Consider the following 20134-nt stretch of genomic DNA (forward strand, 5'->3'; position numbering starts at 1 on the left):
GGGGGGGGGGGTGTCCCAATGCTGTTCTCTGTTCCTTAGTTCAGAGCCTGAATTCACCCTCCATGCCCCGTGAGCTTTACTCACCAGCGCCTCAAATTGAGCCCACAGATGACTCATTGAGGACACAGTTTACATCTTGTCAATGGGATTAATGGAAAGGAGAGGGCAACTGTTAGTTTAGATGGCCTGGCAGTTTGCACAGAAGAAATATTTCTGTGAGAAGGGGGAGCCTGCCTGCCTATCTGAGAGGGGGCTGGGGGCGGGGGAGCAGGAGGCAGGGGGAAAACCCTCTGACTGCTCAGGCAACTCTGATTTTCAAAACCCTCATCTCTAGGAAAAACCTGTTGAGTAAGAACTCGTGGTTAGACCAGACACCCAGCCCTGTAGCTTCCTTCATGAGGCCAGGGCCTGGTAGAGAAAGCCTGGGGAGGCTATCTATACTCGCTTCCAAGCCTTACTCACCAGCAGCCCAAGAACCCCAGGTGTTAGCCGCCCCTTCAAGGAGACACCTGTGACTGTCACTGCTCCCCAACCTCCACCCGCTTGTCCGGGGCACAATGCAGCAATGAGAATTGTTGAGCCGACCCAAGCTTCTTCCAGACCTGACTACAGGGCAGAGCCCACCTGGGCAGTGCTGCCCCTGTGTGTCCATCTTCAGGACCCACCAGGTAGAGACGGGCACTCCCCCACAGGCAGTCCAGATCATCTCCAAGTCAGGGAAGCAGAGAGCTCTCTTGGCCAGAAGTGGCCCTGCTCCCCACAGGGCCAGAACTAGACAAGGGACTCAGCTCTCTAAGGGACAGCTTTCAAGTCTGCTTTATGGGCTCTTAAAACATATGGCCACGCTTCCAGAACGCATGGCTCTAGATAAAACCCTGGCCTGACCCTGGGCCACTCTGGCTCCTTGGAGCAGACACGGCCAATGTTCTGCTCAAGACACTTTATTGCTAAGGACAAGGTGAAGCACCGGTTTTTAAAATAATTTGGTTTATAGCGTTCATACGTAACAAAAAGGGGACAGTATTATAAATCTGGTTCTTGGATACATAGGGTATAAGTGTGAAGCCCTCCAATCCTGGGCCCAGGCAAGCAAATTCATGAGGAGCAAAAACCTGTTTAACCCCTGCAGTGTTGCCCCCCAGCCCCCCCTCCCCCAAACCAGCTCCCACCCACCCCTAGGCCAGAGGCCATTTCCTAAGCTGGCCCTAGCCTCCAATAGCCCCAGTTAATCCGAACCCTCCCCAGCCCTTGCATGATTACAGATTTTTGTTGAAAAACAATCACCCATCAGGCTCTGCCTGCTTCCATCATCGAGACCCTTCCCCACCCACACCCACACCCTCTAATACTGTGCCACAGGGGCGCTGTGCTAGAGTGATGTGGGACACATCCATGTCACCCTCTAATGGCTCCTTCAGAGGAGGACAAAGAGGTGGCCTTAACTCCTTAGCACCTCAATACTGCAGCTTAGCTAGCACTCCCTTGAGGCAGTTCTGGGCTGGACGGATGTCACCCACCACCTCCAGAAACGCCCCAGGGTCCTTTACTCAGCTCAGCTGAGGGCAGAGGTTCACATTGTGTTTGCCTTGCATAGGCAAAGGAGGGAGGAAAGGCCGGGGGCTGGCAAAAGCTGGTCTGAACCAGGCATACACACGCACACTCACACACACACACACACACACATAAATACAAAAAAGGAAGTGTTGGGCTAAGCACCAGCACCTCGGCCACATCGGTGCAGGTGACTGTCAGAAGCTAAGTCCTAAGCCGGGGCACAGGCCAGCCAGCACAGTCGACCCGGTGTGGGGCGGCTACAGCTTTCTGGTGCTTAGCCCCTTAGCTGGCGACCAGCCGGCTGATGTCACATGTCCCAGAATGGCTTGTCCTGTCACTACGGAGGAATGCGATGAGGGTGGGGGAGAAGATGCTGGGGTGGTTGCTCCAGTCCTTTCTTGTGACAACTTGCGAGTCCAAGTGTCTGCCGTGCTGTGGAACCCCAGGGTACTCTTGCCGTGATGACGGGGAGTCTCCTGGCTGGCAGCACCTACTCCATGATGGCCCGGTACAGTGCCGGCTCGATATAGTCTTCCCGGTACCGGGAGTTGATAACCCGCTGTCGTTTCTTTTCCTGCTTAACCTCTTTCTCTGTGAAAATCTCATTGAAGCGCATATCTGAAGCTACCGACTGAAGAAGAATAGACAAATAAGGACTGGATGGGCAACCACGCCAAGAAAGCAAGGAGGTTCACCCCTGCCTTGTTCCCTTCCCTCCCAGGCAGGAGCGAAGGGCACACAGAAAGCACACACTCACCAGTCTAGACTTGACTCTCTTGGGAAGCTCTTCATCCAGCGTGTACACATCATCTCTCTTAACCACAAGCTGTGAGCCATCCTCAAACTCCACCTACCAAAGTAAGCAAAGACTTCTTAGCATTCCTGTCTGTCTCCCAGGTCCGTCCACCGGTACAGGGGGAATTTTCTAAAGTCCAGGAAGGATTCAGGATACTGAATAGAGGACTGTCATGTCTGAATTCACACTGGGAAGGCCGGATGCAGGGCAGAGCCCTACAGAAGCATCGCTGCCCACCCACTAGTTCCTCAAGAGCAAAGCCTGGCCTCTGACCCACCCCACGTGAAATAATACCCCCACCCGGCAACAACCCTTGGCTACCTGGTACATCTGAATAGGGTGGGAGGCAACAAACTTGGCGCCGTAGACTTGGCCATCTGTCCATCTCACTTGGACCACTTCCCCTTCAGCAGGAGGACCCAACTGCAGACAGTCCTGGCTCTGAGGGGCAGAAGGGAATGCAAAGGAAGCTCTTACTTGAGTACAGGGGGTAACTGCCACCCCACCTTGGGGGGAGGGGGCGAGGATTGGGGGATTAACCAAGACCAATGCCTGCTCAGTCAGGCCCAGCAGTGCAAACTTCTCTGGGCTGAAAGGGGACCAGTGCGCAGCCTGCCCTGTATCTTTGTCCTGACGCTTCTCTGTGATAGAAACCAGAGCTGTAATACACTGTAGGCACGAGGTGGTTGACTCAAGAGTCCCTGTCGTGCCTCCTCAGCTAGCGATGCTGGAACTGTGCCCAACTCTGTGTCAGCAGCAATGGTTAAGGCTCACCCACCTCACTAATGGTTAAGGCTTGGCAAAGCACGTTTTAATTTTCACTCGTACTCAAATGCCCTCTAAGGCTGCTCTGAGGTCATCACTGTCTCCCCAGCACAGGTGTGTAGTGAGCAGTCACGTGTGAGTGTGTCGGGTGGATGGAGGGTTTGCAGGGACAGGTCTGGGCAGGGGTGCGATGGCACCTTGAGGGAGAGCACCTGTGTAGCAGTTTGAGTTATGAGCTGAATTGGTTGCTTTGTTTCCCCAAACACCAGTTGTTACTCGGGGGAGAGGGAGTGGCGGGGGCCAGGGTCACAGACACAGACAGACTGTGGAACAGTCAGTCACTGGCTTAAATCCACTGTCACCAGGTTACTATGAGTCCAGTCAATGGCAGCCGGTTTGCATTTTAGACTGAAATCTTCACCAGAGCAGACCACCTCCTCTTTCTCCCATGGACAGTGAACAGCTGGTCCAGTCCAACTGCTGACCGTCAGCTAATGGGCCAACTCACTGCACTCCCAGGGCTCCCTGGCTTATGCATATTCAAATTGCAATGAACTATGCTTAGACGTTTTGACTTGCTGGGGTTTGGGGGAGGGGTACATCTTAGTACACGTTGCAGCACATACTTCCATTCTCAGATGTTGAGTTTCATGACTTACTCTTCAGTCCGCTGGGTTTAGGAAGGGACTGCTAACAGAAGGAACATGAACACTGAAGCAAAGAAAGCAGATGTTCCAGTTGCATGAGAATCGGGGGGTGGGGGGAGGCGAGGGGGAGAAAAGGGGGGATGGGGGCGCACTATGTTTGACAGACGTCTTGAAGGGGGTTGAAGAGAGCCTCCTGCTCCAAGGAAAACGACTGCTGTTATTTGCTGCCAGTGAGCAAAAACCTCAACTTCTGAAAGCCGCATCACTTTTAAAAGCTTGATCTTTTTCTGATAAGATTCGGTGACATTAAAGTTGCGACCTTTTGTGATTGAACTATGGAATGCTATATCTATATTAGTTTCTGTAAACTAACATTTAAAAGATCTGCATCATCGGTGCACCAGTGTTTTCTCAATGACCAGAGTATTGTGTTACAAAACCAAGAATGAGTAAAAGGCCCTTTCTCAGTTGGGAACAGGATGTAATAGACACGACACTGACCCGCTTTCCAATTCCACACTGCAAATAACCTTTACAAAACTAACACTCATTGGGATTTTGTATAGTATAATCATTAACACCAAGACAGATAACCCTTCAGATACAGTAAAAGGAGTAATGGTTCCCTGAGGGAACAGGAAATGAGGGAAGGTGAGGCTGATAGCATTGATGACTGTATAACCCCACTCCAGGGGGCAAACAGAATTGTACGTGAATGGGTGTATTGGAAGGTGTAAGATGTGGCAAACCGGTTGGGGGGGGAGCTGATATCAAGGAGTTCAAGAAGAAAGAAATGAAAAAAAAAAAAAAAGAAAGAAAATGGGACACTGTGGTAGCAATTGTACAACACTGCTTGATGTGATGGAACGATGAGATGTTATATCTGTAAGAGCTCCCAATATGATTTTTTTTAAAAAGAAGTGTAAATAAAAAACCCAAAGAGCTAGTTCAGCTCTGTCCTACAGGGCCACTGTGAGACGAGATTTTTTGCTTTCAACCATCATCTGTGAGAATCTGAATTTCTTCATATATATCCTTATGACAGACTAAATGAGTCCGAGAATCAGGCAATAAAGAGATTTTTGCAAAATTGTAGGAAAATGGTACTTCTTCCCACTTAATTTTTATTGCAGGAGGGATTTTATATATATATAATTTTAAATCAATTAATCCATTTTAATTTCTAGCAAAATAAATGGTAGCCAAAGCCCACCAAAACACAAAACTCTCATTAATGTCTCGGCCGAAAAGGGGGCCCTGGGATGGCAGGTCTGTAAGTTAGAGAAAGCACATCTACTTCACAGTGTGGACAGGGACGTGAAGACGCAAAGCACCGAGGCGGGGCTGCAGAGCTTAGGACTCGCTGCGCTGCGCACCACCTGCCTGCACCAGCCTTCCCACAGCCGCCTTGTGCACCTAGCGACCGCAGTAACACGGTGGTGTAAGCGTGGGAGAGAGGGATGAGTTCACCCTTCCACCTTGGTGACTTGTCTAAAAGGTGTCAGAGAAACCTGCATTAAGTTCTGAACCTGAGCCAGGAAACCCTGGACTGGGCCCCAGGCAGAGTCTCCAGTGTCTCAGGTGCTGGTAACAGAAGCAGGCAGGGGTGGCTTCAAGGCAGATTCCGTACATCGACCAAGAGGGCAGGGAGAAGGACTGGGCGACTACACAGAGCTCAGTGCATGCGCCGTGGCACTGGGCCAGGCACGACGCAAGACAAGCCTGCTTCTGAGAGGTGTGCAAATTCCTCACTGGGACGTTGCCAGAGGAAGCTGGATATAAAAGCAGCACCCACTTTTCTAACAAGAAAAGACCAAGCACAAATGCACCTCCTATTCAGGGTCACCTGCCTCCAGGGACCTGGGCTAGAAAAGGCTGGTGAGCTCTCAGGCCTAGTGACACCCCCATCACCCCGACCTGGTCCAGAAGCCCTGCAGGCATTACCACTATGTCCTCAGGGTAGAGGTTGTCGCTGAAGGAGCCATCATCAAAGTTGACCTCGTAGAAGGTCGCGGTGGTGAGTGTGACCACCTCACACTGGTAGAAGCGCCCGTTCTTGTGCTTGCTAATGACCTTCTGGCCCGCAGTAATGCTCTGCAAGGCCCCCTTGGCGCGCTGGGGAAAAAAAGACTCGGTTACTCACACGGACGGGCCTGGCACCCAAGAGAGAGGTGAACAGAGGAGTGGAAACGTAAAAAGCCGAGACAAGAGCTGAAACTGCCCTTTCCAGACATCCACACCCTAGCCAGGGCCTCAAAGAGAAAGCAGGGTCCTATTGTCCCCTGCCCATTCAACACCTGCCTACCTCCTGCTCTGCCACTGCCTCCGCCCAAACTCCCAGGCTCCTGGGACTCCCTTACTGTCGCCAGGAACAGAGCGAGGAGGACCCAGTGAAGCACACAGGCTCACATCCAAGTAGGGGATCAACTGAGCCGCCGCCTCGGGCCCTGGCACTGCTCCACGTGGACCGCTGCACCAGCTCCATCCTCAAGGCAGCGTACAAACACAGAGGGGTCCCGGGTGCCCTCAAGACCCCTCTAAAGGCCCCACCATCACGCTGCTTCTCGTCCAGAACTCGCTCCCTGGCGCAAACAGAGCCACAGAGCACTTGGCAGTTTCCTACCCGGCTTACCTCTGCCTACCTTCCTTCCTGTAAGCCACTGTGGTGCTCTGATATCCTAAATCATCCCCATCCCACCCCTGGTCCGAGGAGCAGCTCCCACCTCTCTGATCCCCAGCTCCACCACTCTTGCCGCCCGCTGAAGCACTCTGCTCCCGCCAGACCGACTTCCTCCCCATCCTCTGTGACATATGCCCAGCGTGTTCGCACCTCGGGGCCCTTGCATGCTTTCTGCGCTGCCCGTCACCACCGGCACGCTCTCTCACTCACCGGCCCTGCTCCTTCCTCGCCACCTCCTCCTCTCCATTTTACCCCTACACATGGATTCGCTGTGCACGTAGTACTTGTTTCCTGTGGATTGGCCATAGGAACCATGCCGATGCTCTAAGCAGCGGTTCTCAAGCTGGGGGCACCCGATTCATAACAATAGCAAAATGACAGGGATGAAGCAGCAGCAAAAATAATTGTATGGTTGGGGGGTCACCACCACGTGAGGAACTGCATGAAAGGGTCGTGTGGCCTTAGGAAGGCTGAGAACCACTGCTCTAGGAGGAGAGGGGCTCCTCTAGCTTGTCCACCAGGACCACCCCCGTCTCTGATGTAGTGAACGCTCACTAACACTGGAGGAAGCAATGAGCGAATGGAAGCTTTACTAGCGCTCCTAATTCACTCAAACTACCAGCAAGCAACAGCTGTGCTCTCGGTTTGCAGTCTCTAACTCAGTGCTGTCAAGCCGGTTCCAATTCACGGTGACCCGTGAAGGGCGGGCCAGAGCGGCCCATGGGTCTCCGAGACTGGGACTCTACAGATAAGCAGAAAGCCTCGTCTTCCTCACGAGGAGCGGCCACTGCTTCTGCAGTGAACAGCCCAACATGTCCCCACCACGCCCCCAGGCTGCCCACAGCCACCACAGAACCATGACGCTGTCCCCCTGCGCCAGCGTCTTCGTCTCCCACGGAGGAGGACTTCTCCCCTCTTCCCAAGCTCCCCAGTCATTTCCTGTCTCAGTAAAGCACCTTCTCTAGGAAAAGAAGTATCCCAGCAGCTGAGAAGGCCTTTCCCTCGACCCCAGGACAGCGCCACGCCCCCTCTGTCACTGTACTTCCCGGCTTGTTAAGGAGTCCTCCTGTGGCTGTGGGCTGCCCACCCTGGTAAGCTGACCACAATCCCGGAGCCTGTGCTACAATCCCACTGTTAGCATGGGCGCCACGGACCTCAGGAAGGTTAGCTGGCAAAGTCAAGCAAGCAAACAGACGATCCTACCAAGACTTGGGCAGCATGATGCCACCAAACATGACATACAGGCAGCAAGCAGGGGGCCCTCTAAACCCTCCTCAGTCACTCTCGCCACAAAACAAGACGCAGCAGAGAACGACTAGCTGACAAGCCACGTGGACAGCATCCAGAGAACACCGACCCTCCCTTACCTCTAAATTCGGAATCTTGTGCCGGAAGCAGGTGATGAAGACGACCAAAGGCCAGTCGTCCGGCTGCATCACGACGCCAGCGGCCTGGGCACAGCTCACGTGGAAGGCGGTTGGGCAGCGGCCGTGCGAGCACTGCACGCAGCAGCCTGCAGCTCGCTTCCTCCGCTTCTTACAGAAGACACACTTCTGCAGGGGGCGGCAGCAGTTACTCCAGGAACGACAGCGCCAGCCACCTCCACCGCTCCCCACCCACCTGCCCGGGAAGACGAGCAAGAGCCAGCCTCCTCCCCAACACACACCAGGGCCCAGACACACCAGTAATGAAGGAATCTTAGCCACTGGGTGACAGCCGCAAACCTGGACAAAGCCAAGGGGTAAAGAAGGGCCTGTGTGCCAAGCAGAGATGCCCTCCCGCCCTCCACCGCCCAGAGGCTGGTGAAGACAGCCTTCATGCCCTCTCCTCTCCGCACTCACCAGTTTGAAGCGGGGCAGGGGGATTTTGCTCACATCCACGGGGCTTCTCTCTGCAATGTTGACAAACCTTGCCTCAAGAATTGCCACGGCACAGGAGACATGGACCCACCTGCCGAAGACAGTAGCAACCTCAGAAACAGGGGGGCGAAGGCCATGGCCGCCTCTTTTACCATGCTTCCTCCCTAGCCCATTGTGACCACTGGCTCACTCACCCCAGGAGGCTCCCAGGGCAGCGAGGGGAAGCTCAGGGCTTAGATACCAGTGGCAGTGGCAGCCGGGCCACGCTACAGACACCGCCAACTCGCTCAAAACCTGCAGCCAGGTGACTGCACTGGATCCACGGACTCAACGCTGAGAACCTGCGCGGCCTCCTTTCCCTCGGGACCCAGTGCTTTCTGCAGGCACCGGGAGCTGTAGCCACAGCTCTTTCCTGGCCACCCCTTCACCCCCACCGGACAGGAATGAACTAACTCCCTCCCTTTAATCCACATCAGGCTCACTCTTCCGGGTCTGTCCCACTTCCTCTCAGCTCTGTTCAGTGGCCCTCCTTAGAGAGCTGGAGTACACGCTAGGACCCTGGGGCAAGAGGCTCGTGATAAGAGAACTAGGGGGGGGGGGACGCTCTTCAACCCAAGGCCAGGTGGAAACCTGCAGCCAAGGGGGCGGGGCTAGCTTTAACTGAGCCGGCCGTCCATCCTGGGCCGGGACACAATGGCCGTAGCAGCCCGGGACCCTTAAGGGGCGGGAGGCGCCCTCAGAAGGGCTCTGAGGCACAGCGCTCTGTTCACTACAAGTTCTCATAGGTGTCTCACTCGGATCAGGATCGGCCCTCACCAGTTGCTCACGCATCTGTGTAACGATTCCCTCAAGAGCCAGCTGCTCACTGGATGGAATAGTGAGTGGGCTTGGTTGGGGGTCCCGTCTCCCTCCCTGGAGGACACCCATGCTTCTTTCAATCAGCAGGTCCAAGCCAGGGAGAGTAGATGGGCCACCTCTGTACACCCAGCCCAGCTGTATGAGACAGGGTCTAGCCTCAGCTCCAGCTGACCACCTGGGACCTGTGCTCTGCGACCCTCGGGGGCCAATCTGCATTCTTCTAAGAAAGGGTGTGCCTCACAGTGGGGGCAGGAGCTGACGAAGTCTGGGATGCTTGGCTTCCCTCGCCACCCCAGCTTTTAAATTGCAGAGGGACAACCTCCCAGCTTCCCAGATCTTGCCGGGCACGCAGGGGAACAGCCGCGCCTCTGCGCTCGGAGTCCACCCTCCAACCGCCTCACCTGTCATCATTGGCCCTCTGCAGCGCCCCTCCTCGTAAGGAGCACAAGCAGCAGTCCTGGCGAGAAGAGAGACGGGACATGGTTACCACCAAACTCCTTCACTGCCCTGAATCCTTCAGGCCACTGGAGCCTCAGCCTGAGAATACAGCCTCATGCTCTGTGGGGGTTTCACTTCCGCCACCCCTGGATCCAGGACACCCCCAAGAAAGGCCACTCAGGGCTGAGCGGCATCCCAAGTATCTGTCCTCGCCGTTTAGTGTCCACAGTCACTGGACGCAGTGGAACACAGACACTCTGCCCCAGCTGGCGGCTCCCCAGAGCTCCGGCTGCCTCCGCTGTGGAAGCTGCGGGGCTCCGGGCCGTGCACAGGGAAGGCTGCCCTGTCCTCAGGCTCCCAAATGCTGTGGCACGGCTGAGGCTTCTTCCTCAGGACCTGCACTTGGTCCTAAGACATGGTGGAGCCAGCAGCTGCCAGCCTCTGCTCAGGGTCCTGTCACAGGGGCCAGGCAGCGGCCTCGCTCTGCCTCAGCAAGTTATGCAGACATCACCACACAGCAGAGATCGGTGGGGATACAACCTCCCCTGGGAAGCAGCCTGGCCCTTAGCAAATGTGATGTCTCATGGGGACAGTCAGAGGGTGGGCTCACTCACCTCCTCCAGGGCATTGGCTGAGCACCGCGAGCACAGCCAGTCTTCAGAAGCCTTGGCGGGGGGGACCCCGTAGCAACCTAACAGACACGGAGGAGCAAACTAAACCCAGCGTCGAAATGCAGGTTTGCAACTCTCATCCTTAAACTACAGCACAGAGCTGCGGCCAAATCATACAGAACTCCCCGAATTCTAGAGGCAGCGCTTCCAGGGCTCAGTTTAGGGGACAGTGTGACCAGGACCCAAAGGGTCAGAAACTGTCATCACTGACCACATCCCCCCCGCCCCCCAATTCCTGCAACCAAGAGGTCACCGGTAGAAGTATGGTCTCCTGGGGACTGGGTCCCCTTAAAGACAATGAACCCCAGAATCAATCAGCATCAAATGCCCCAACAACTTGGAGACAATCTGTGCATCTGGGTATGGGGGAGAGTGGGGGGACACGGAGAGGCGGCGAGGGCTTCCAGTGAGAAGACCCACACCGGCCAGGCTCCAGACGGGGCAGGCTGGTGAGCGGCACTCACTGGCGTGGACCCGGACGCTGCACTTCCTGCAGGAGACCAGGAGGCTGGTGCCGTCCTCCTCGAGGTAAGGCGTGGACAGGTTGATGTCCGTGCTGCAGCCCGTCGCGGTGAAGCACATCTCTGGGACCAGCGGCTTGGTCCTCTGCTTCTGGGGGGCTAGATCCGGCCCCGCCCCACAGTTCTGACTCAGGCCCCCAAACTCAACCTGAGAAGAGACAGGCAGCACACACCTTTGTGAGCACGCACCATGCTCCGGGCCTTCCACCTGCTCCTGTGGCACAGCGGCAGCGCGGGGCTCCCTGTGCATCACCATTATCCTGGAGCTGCTAATTGAAGCCACCCCTAATGACTCAGATTCAATTTCTCAGCAGCAACAAACAAAGGCCCCTGGGGGACGACTGAAAAAAGGAAGCGAGGTAAGAGGCATCTGGGATTTCAGTCTTCTCAAACCAAGTGGTAATAAAACGCTCCAGATGCCAGCAGCGCGGTGGTGTGATGGGCTCCTGTGTTGCCACCCTGTGATGTAGCCCAGGGGGGCCTCGGGGGCCACCTGAGGTACAGCACAATCACCCGGTCAGAGCCCTTCCAGGAAGAACACCATGCCCTCGCACTTCTCTCAGCTGCCTCCCCTAAGCCTGTGCCGCTCACGACGCTGATGGTGACGGCCAGGTCACCCACTTCCCCACAGACCAGGCCGAGTGGGTCCTTAGCTTGGCTTTCTGTCAGGCGGAAAGATAGGAGTGACTCATCCAAAGACCATGGGGCTGGGGTGCCATTCTTTGGCAAAGTACAAAAAGCAAGGGCCCCGCCCAGTTGAGCAACATGGCAGGGGACTGGCAACCAGCCACTCTGGGAAGGGTCCAGCCGAGACCGAGCTGGTCACCTGGCACACGATGCCGTGAATGCCCTCCTGGCCTCCTAGGGCTGAACCAGCAAGCTCCACAGTGGGGAAGCCAACCGAGCGCCCCTGGGGGCTGGGGGAGCCCTGCCAGTTTTCCAGTGCCTGGCCTCTCCTCCAGCCTCCCCGTCTCCTGCGGCTGTGAGGGAGAAAGGAGGAGACGAAGCATGAGGACCCGGCTAGAACCAGGAGGCCTCACACTGCTTGGTCTGCAGGACCCCTGCCAGCAGTGCCCACAGAGCAGCAGATGCCTCTGCCCAGAGGGAAGCTTGATGAGCAAAGTGCAAAGGAGTGCAGGGGCTCCCCGAGGAGCTACACCAGGTCCTCAGCGCTGCTCCAATAGAAAGCCCACAGCTAAGTTCTCTCCCTGGTAAAGTCTGGCCAATCCACAGACAGTGCAGAGAAGGCTAGGGAGGAAAAGAAGACCTACCCCCAAGATAGCCCATGGCCAGCTATGTACTCACAATTAAACCTAGCCCCCACTTCCACCCCTCTACCCCCAATACTGGCCCTGCGCAAACCAAGGGGCCGGAGAAGGCTTACCTGATGGTAAGTCAGAAAAATCATACAGACAGCACAGTGAGGGGCCTGCTGGGCCATGGCTTCATTGAATTCTTTTTCAGCCTCAAAGTTTGGCGGGCGGTTCTGCCATAGCTGGCTGAGGGGCTTGGCCCAGGCCTCTGTCTCCTCTGCCTCCTCCTCAGGGGCCAGCTGTTCGGACAACTCTGGAAGAGGGAGCAGAAACGTGAGTCCACACCTGCCTCCACCAGGCGCCCGGGGCCCACGTTTGATGCAAAGTCACGATTCCAAAGGCAACACATAGACTGGATAGTATGGTGGGGAAATCCTACATCGCCCTTCCATGGACCAGAATGGCCATGGCCCCTCCTCCTCCCTCCAGGAGACCAGCCTGCTGTCTGCTCCCCTATCAGCTGCCAGCACTAAACCCTGCCGCCTGGGTGGCTTGTCAGAAACCTCAATTCCTTGCAGCCTCCCAAGTGACAGCAGGCCAAGTCCCACGCCTCTCGGGACTTTCCCCTAACGTTGCCGGGTGGGAAACAAGAAGCAAAAGAGCAAAATGCGCGGGCCGGGCCGTGTGAGGGTGGAGCTGCCGTGTCACAGTCCCTCAGGAAAGTCCACTGAGCTTTCGGCTTTTCTGGGCAGGATTCCGCAGTCCTTCCTGGCTTTGCCTCCGGGGGAGGCCAGAGTCACCTGTCCAGGGCGACCCCTGCCCAGCCACTAATATACCATGCCCCCGAGCTTAATACCCACGGGTCCGGCAGAAGGAGCAAAGGAGCTGGCAGCGCTTTTCTCTCCCACCTCTTTAATGTGTGTGTGTGTGTGTGTGTGTGTGTGTGTGTGTGTGTGTGAGCGCGCGCGTAACAGGTGACAGGACACAGCCAGACTGCAGTCTAAAATCTTCATGGCCCCCTGGTCAAGATGGCAAATTTGATCTCTTACATATTCTGCCCAAGGGAAGCAGACTCCGCTGGGAACAAAATTCCTTTCAGGAACGACGGGACACCAGAGCCACTCACAAGAGGTGAGTGACCAAAGCATGCCTTTTCCAGGCCCGACCCACCCATCCAAGCTAGTAAGAGAAGGGCACAGCCCACTGGCTCCAAGGAGAAGCAAGGTCATGGAGCTAAGAGAAAACCCTAAGTCTGAAAGTCAAAGGTGGGCAAGGGCAACCTTCACTTAGGCCTGAATTCATTAGTCAACACCCTCCACTAAGTAGAAGCAAATGGAGAAAACACCTCCACACGCTGGCCCCCCGGCGAGGGGCGGACCCAAGGCCAGACTCTCTGCCACTGTCAATTCGGACTCAGAGTGGCCCTGTAGGACAGAGTAGAATTGCCCCTGTGGGTTTCCGAGACTCAACATTAAGGGGAACACAGCCCCATCTTCTGCCTCAGAGTGGTTGGGGGGGTTCAAATCACTAGGCTTCAGCTCCGTGTGCAGCCCACCTCGCCGCCGGGGCTCTGCACCTGGCTGCCTCTGGGCCCGGCTTCACCTCTTCCCAGAGCCCCGAGGCCTGCCCCGAGCAGTCCAAGCAGTGCAGACTTGGGCCAAGTTTTTGCAACTTTGGCTTGGTGCAGATGAACACGAATTCACGCTGTCGTCAGGGTCCGCTGTCATCTAAGGGATCTGGCAGCTGACACTGGATGCGCCCTCTGTGGGGGCCAGTGTCCATCAATGCAGCAAGGGAGACAACTGAATCAACCCCCTCCAGACACAAGCCAATCAGGTCCAGCCAGGCACCCGAACTCTAACAAACGTTCTACATCTTGGCCGGAACAGGAACGTCCGGGATAAACCGGGAGACGGATAAAGAGATTGGGAACTAGAAAACGCGAGCACACCGGCACCTGTGCCCTTCACAAAAATCAAAAAACACCCAACTGGCGTTCCCTGTGAACGCGGAATGACGAGGGGGAAACTCGGTGCTTTCTATCATTTACATATGTACAACCTAATTGGGCTGTACAGTTGAATGTGTGCCTTACTCTAAGACTGTAGGCTGGTTGTGTGTTTTGGGAGAGCGGGCCGCACCAGACTGAGAGAGACAGCCAGTTGCAAAGTGTCGCCCGAGCTGGGTGAGTGGTTTCAAAAGCAGAAGAGCCTGTCGCGCACATTCTAGGGCAAACAGGGAAACACAGCTAGAGGCTGAGATTAGGGGACATGATGGTGTGGTGACTATGTTCTTCACACACAAGAGCAAATTCGTCCTCTCGGGAGATGCAGTCTGGTGGACTTGGGAGGCCTCAGTGCTGACAGCTTCCACCCTGGAGGTACAGCAAGTATGCACGCGTACGTACGCCCGTGCCCAGCAAGGGCCTCGCACCAGTTCTTGGGAAAGTGACGTTCGCACAGAGGGGAGCTTCACTGCACATCCTCACCAAGGACTCTGGGTTTGAGCCCATTCTCCCGTCTACTCTGCAGACCCTTCTCTCACTGGGGCCTTGTTCTTCGCTGCTCCTCCACGTGGCCAGCACGGTGTCCTTCTCCAGAGGCTGGTCCCTCCGAATAGGTGCCAACCGAGGACCCCAGATTCCATCAAGAAAGGTCAGGCGGTCCCCTCAAGACAGAGTGCCACGATGCCCCTGCTTCACCCCCGTCAGTGGGCCCCACAGGCCTTGACGGCAGTCCTCACTGCCTCCTCACACGGCACAACACATGCAGTCCATGGCCTCTACCCTCCCGGGCCCTGCCCAGCCACTGGGACTGGCTGCAGCTCCTCTGCACAGGCCCCCGCTGCTCCATCCTTGGTCACCCACCGCTCCGCTCCTTCTGCACATCCAGCCACCCACGTGTCTGCCCCTCTAGCCCGTCAGCTGCCCCGGAGGGCAAGGACACAACGTTCCGCACAGCTGGAACAAGGCCTGGCATCGTGGGCAGAATCTGCTCTCCTGAATCCTCAGCCCATAAAAGACCTGCAGGAACGCCCAGGCAATCTCCCCCTACCCTAGTAGGTAGAGCCCCCGAGTTACTCAAACACATCATGAATTCTGACCAGCAAATCTGATGCAAAAGGAAGAAAGAACTCCAGCCTGCTTCCTGGGGTGTCTGGAGAAGAGTTCAGCCACAAGCCCACCCTGATCCCTCAGCCTGCCCCGGCTGTCCTGTCAGAGCACGCCCAGTGCAGAGAAGCGCGAGAAAGCACCGCTTACCGTCGTCGCTGACGCACTCCTGCAACACAAGTGGGTGATGGCGGGGCAGCTTGCTTAAGGGCTGGCGTCGACCCTTGGACTTCTTGTTCTCCTCCAGGGAAGACAGGTACTCGTTGGCACCCTGTGCAGACCATCGGGAGAAATCCAATCAGTCCCGTCTCCACTCCAGCTGGTTGGTTGCAGTGAAAACCAAGCAAGAGAGAAAGGCAGGCAGAGCCACAAGGAAACGGGCACTCAGACCCAGAACACATCCACCTGCCTGCCTGGGAAAAAGCCGAAGCAGCTGTCTCAGCGGCAATGACGCTAACATCTCCTAGCAAAAGGTTTGTCTTTCTGACCGTCGCAGAAACAACCTGGAGCAAACCCATCTGTAGCCTAATGCCCTCCGAGTCTAAAGGAGAGGCCAGCTCCCGTCCTTATGCCCGTGGCCATGGGACTGCATCTGAGGGAGCCCAGGCACCTTACCTTGGGCCAAAAGGCAGGCAGTTCCCAAGTGACAACGAGCCAGGGCAGCTAGGGGTGAGGGGAAAGAACACGGCTGAAGGGGTGGGGACCAGCTGAGCCGTGCACAGTTCACTAGGGCAGCTTGTCCACACTGTGAGAACCTCAGCCTAGCTTGCTGTACCGTGCACCTCTCACCGCTGCTTCCCCGGGGGCGGGAGGGCAGTATGACCGAAACGCTGCCCTTTGCTGCAAAGGGAAAGGTTGATTTAACACTGCATTTACATCATGCCAAAGCAAAGGTAATTAGGCGTATGATATACAGGACTGATTCACTATACTACAGTCAAGTTTCTCATCAACACATTTAAAACTTGGTTACGCCGACATTGGGAGACACGGGGTCAGCCAAGCCCATTAGATGGGGAGATGAGGCCTGGAAGAGGGTCACGCTGCAGGGTGGCACAAATCAATGCCTGAGTGCTCCAGAGGAGTGGCGGCCCTGCAGTGCTGCTTCAGCGGAGGAACGCTGAGCTGGGGAACCACAGAGAATCCCAGAACTTAGGGCCACGCTTGCAATGTCCCAGGGAAAGCAGTCTGAGCAGGTCAGCCAACCCGGAAGCTGGGGCACTCCAGGTGGGGTACAGCCCGCTCTTCCAGACACAAGTCCTCACTCATTCCACCAACAAGTGGATCCTGAGTGCCCACTGCCTGCAAGGCCTGCCCAGCAGGAGTGGACGGAGTCAAGGCATGGAGACGGGAAATGTGCTGTTTCCCCAGAGAGGGGCGAGGGTGTCGGGAAGCTGAAGGCGGCCGTCCAAGAAGACCTGCATCGCCACTTTTCATTGGAAGTGGCCGAGCGGAACAGCCGAAACCAGTGATTTTCGAAACGTACATCAAGAAGCCCTCTCAAGAGCCTCCTTTAGCAGCGTGTGACTAAGGGCTGAGCCCACCACCCCTCGGACCCGAACGGCTCGACTCTCCATCACATTCCAGATCTTACGGAGCGGGACTGCAGACTCCTGCTCGGAGTTCTTCAGCTGAGCCGCCCATGCTTGTCAAGGGAAGAGAGGAAGAGGAGGCAGGGACGCTCCGCTGCAGAAACACTGCAGTCGGGCAGGCAAGGGGACCAGGGACTCCGCCACTGGGAGGGGCGGGACTTTTCAGAGCTGAGAGCCCTAGACAGGCAGTCCCGAGGTCAGGAAAGTGCACATCAAGGGAACAGAGGAGGTCCCGGGGAGAGAGCAGAGCAGAGCTTCGGACACAATCGCCTCCACACTACACTTTCAGTTAGGCGCCGTGGAGGGCCGTAAAGGCATCCGGAAAGGCAGCTTGTGAAAGAGGAGGCATGGCCGGGGGTAGGGGGGGGAGCTGACAGGATAACGGTCCCCCAAAGACGCCCACATCCTAATCTCCGGAACCTGTGGAGTACGTGGACATGGCACGCACTGGGGAGCTGAAGGTTGCTCATCAGTCGGCCTTAAAAGAGGCAGATTACCCTGGATTACCCTGGCGAGAGCAATGTGATCACAGGGCCCTTCGCAGAGGGGGAGGAGGCAGGAGAAGAAGCCGTGTGTGAGTGATGCACGGAGGAGAGACCTGGCCTGACTTGCTGCCCTTGAAGGTAGGGGAAGAGGGGACTAAATAGGAGCAGCTGGCAAGGACAAGGGACCAATTCTACCCCCAGATCTTCACCACAGTGGACAACCCTGCTGGACCAGCACTACAGGACCCGCTTCTGAGCTACAGCACCGCTGCCTGAAGCCACATGCCTCTAGCCATCTGTCAGAGTCGCAATGGAAAGGTAACACAGGACCGGAAGTGGACACAGAGAGGTGGACGGGGTCACCGAGAGGAACACCAGGAGCTTAGCGAAGACTGGCCTCCGGTCGGCCGCGGCTCCGCAGCCAGGCAAGGGGCCAGGACCCCCAACCTCACAGGGGTCACGGCGCCCATGCCTCGAGTCTGTGCTCTGCCCACGCTGCCTCGGACCAAAGTGCCCAGGCCTAGTCGGGTAGTTGAAGCTCTCCACAAGTCCACTCACCCTTGAAGTCAGCCTGGACTGCCCATCCTGAGCGCATTCCCTCAGTAAACAGTGGAAAGGGCTGGGTAAGAGACTAGTGAGAGGGGCCATATGGGGTGTCCCAGGTCCCTGCCTGCCCCAGACACGCTTGAGTTCTCTGCTCCCCCGTCTCACATCTGCTCTCGGTCCTTCCCAAAACATCCTGCAAATGGTCTTGACAGATAGGTCGGCACAGAGATGAACAGAAGTGACCCGGATTATGGCTGGGTGTCATCTGCGCAGGGCTGCACAGCCCATCAGGAGCCCCACTACGTCTGAAGAGAGCCGCCACCCAACTAGACTAGTAGACTGCGCTGTTTTGCTTTTGCCACACGCCATCCCCCAGGTCTCATCAATCCCCCAAAACAACCAATCAATCCATTCTGACGTCAGCTTCCTACTAAAACCATTAAGATGGACTTCCATTCATTCCCTCCACATTTAGAGAGGGCTTCTGAGCCAAACCCAGGGAACCGTGCTGACGAACCAAGAATGCAGGCTAAATGTGCCCCAGGTCTGCCTTCTAGAAGGTTCTCTCTTCACTAGCCAAGGGCAACTGGTTCATTCCCTCCTATTCCATCTCTCCACGGCCCACTCTGTCCTAATTCCTCAGACCTCCAGGCTCCACTCATACCCTTCTCCTTGAATCATCCCCCCACTCCACAAGTCCCTGCTCTTTTAACACATGGTACACTCACCTGGACACCACCGCGGCGCCCCCACAGACTCTCCTCCCCTGGGCTCTAGAGATGTCATTCTCTCCTAGTTCCCCAAACTCTAGCTGTTCCTTTTCATTCTCCTTCCGAGGCCGTTCCCCCCCGACACACACACTATTTATTCCCACCACCATGAATGTGGACGCTGTCCTTCACTCAGCACACTCACCCAGTGATGTCTTCCATTCTCAGCCCTTTCATTCCACCTCCCTGATGACTCCCAAACCAGCAGGTTCCTCCTGAGTTTCGACAAGCAGGTTACCCTCAACATGACCTGCACTCAAAACGGTCTTCACCTCTCTTATCAACTTTATCCTGAACTGATGGCTGAGCGGAACACTTCGAAGGGGCAGCTTGAGAAGACAAAGAACCAGGATGGGCACGTCTGAAACTGTGAGAACTGAAAAAAAATCCAAGCCTCAGTTGCAATATTGAAAGACTATGAGCAAAATACTGAAAGATGCAGGAAGCGTCAAATGAAATGGAAAGAAAACACAAGAGGCGCTGCACCAGAAAGAACCAGTCGGCAGCCACCGTTTCAAGAGGCAGTTTATGATCAAGAGCAACGGTGCTGATGGGAGAAGTTCAAGCCCCCCTGAAGGCATTAGCCAACAAGGCTCCAGAATGGACCAAATACCAACTGAAAGGTTTCAAATGAGGAAGCACTGGACACACTCATTTGTCTATGGCAAAAAATTTGGAAACCAAATATGTGGCCAACTGACTGGAAGAGATCCCTATTTGTATCCATTCCCAAGAGAGATGACCCAACAGAATATACAAATTAGACAGCACGATCACTGATATCACTTGGCTAGGAGTTTTGCTGGCAATCATTCAGTAACGGTTGCAGCGGTCTACTCGACAAGGAGCTGCCAGACGTTCAGGTCCGATTCAGAAAAGGACATGGAACAAGGGCATTGTATTACTGCTAACAGAGGATGGATCTTGGCTGAAGGTACAAAATCCAAGATGTTTACTTGTGTTTCATTGATGTGCAAAGGCGTTTGATTGTGTGGATCCTAACAGACTATGGATAGCCTTAAGAATGGGAATTCCAGAATACTTCCTTGTGCTCACGTGGAACTCACTTGCATCAAGAGGCAGTTGTGCATACAGAACAAGGGACTACTGCATGGTTTACCGTCAGGAAAGGCGTGTGTGTCAGGGCTGTAGCCTCTCACCATACTTATATGCTGAGGGAAATCATTAAGAGAAGCTGTGTTATATAAAGAATGTGGCATCCCATCGGTGGGCAACTGAACACCCCCTTACTGAGGGGTTGGTGGGGAGGAGATGAGCCAATCAGGGTGCAGGGTAGCAACGATGAAACATATAACTTTCCTCTAGTTCTTTAATGTTTCCTCCCCCACACTATCATGATCCCAATTCTACCTTACAAATCTGGCTGGACTGGAGGATGTACACTGGTACAGATGGCAACTGGAAATACAGGGAATCCAGTATAGATGACTCCTTCAGGATCAGTGGTGAGAGGGGCAATGCCTGGAGGGTGAAGGGAATGTGGGGTAGAAAGAGGGAACCAATTACAAGAATCTAAGTATTGCCTCCTCCCTGGGGGATGGACAGCAGAGAAGAGGGTGGAGGGAAACA

The 20134-nt window shown here is 55.5% G+C and overlaps 1 protein-coding gene across 3 annotated transcripts in view; it reads right to left on the bottom strand.

The window, feature by feature from the left end:
• Nucleotides 1-1813: 1813 nt before the first annotated feature.
• Nucleotides 1814-20134, bottom strand: part of KDM4A (lysine demethylase 4A) — a 35969-nt gene continuing 17648 nt past the window's right edge. For 2 of the 3 annotated variants that reach the window (XM_045291895.1, XM_045291896.1), the window contains exons 12-23: nt 15302-15422; nt 12174-12355; nt 10733-10937; nt 10212-10288; nt 9561-9616; nt 8284-8392; nt 8125-8166; nt 7810-7995; nt 5707-5877; nt 2672-2791; nt 2312-2404; nt 1814-2185 (exon numbers count right to left, since the gene is read on the bottom strand). In XM_045291895.1, the coding sequence (XP_045147830.1) occupies nt 2045-2185; nt 2312-2404; nt 2672-2791; nt 5707-5877; nt 7810-7995; nt 8125-8166; nt 8284-8392; nt 9561-9616; nt 10212-10288; nt 10733-10937; nt 12174-12355; nt 15302-15422 (1503 nt within the window). In that variant the 3' untranslated portion in view covers nt 1814-2044. The remainder of the gene's footprint in view (nt 2186-2311; nt 2405-2671; nt 2792-5706; nt 5878-7809; nt 7996-8124; nt 8167-8283; nt 8393-9560; nt 9617-10211; nt 10289-10732; nt 10938-12173; nt 12356-15301; nt 15423-20134) is intronic. The other variant, XM_004699497.2, reaches the window with a different exon arrangement.

Source organism: Echinops telfairi, unplaced genomic scaffold, assembly GCF_000313985.2.
Source record: "Echinops telfairi isolate 266 unplaced genomic scaffold, ASM31398v2 ScPeMD7_443;HRSCAF=831, whole genome shotgun sequence".
Taxonomy (NCBI): domain Eukaryota; kingdom Metazoa; phylum Chordata; class Mammalia; order Afrosoricida; family Tenrecidae; genus Echinops; species Echinops telfairi.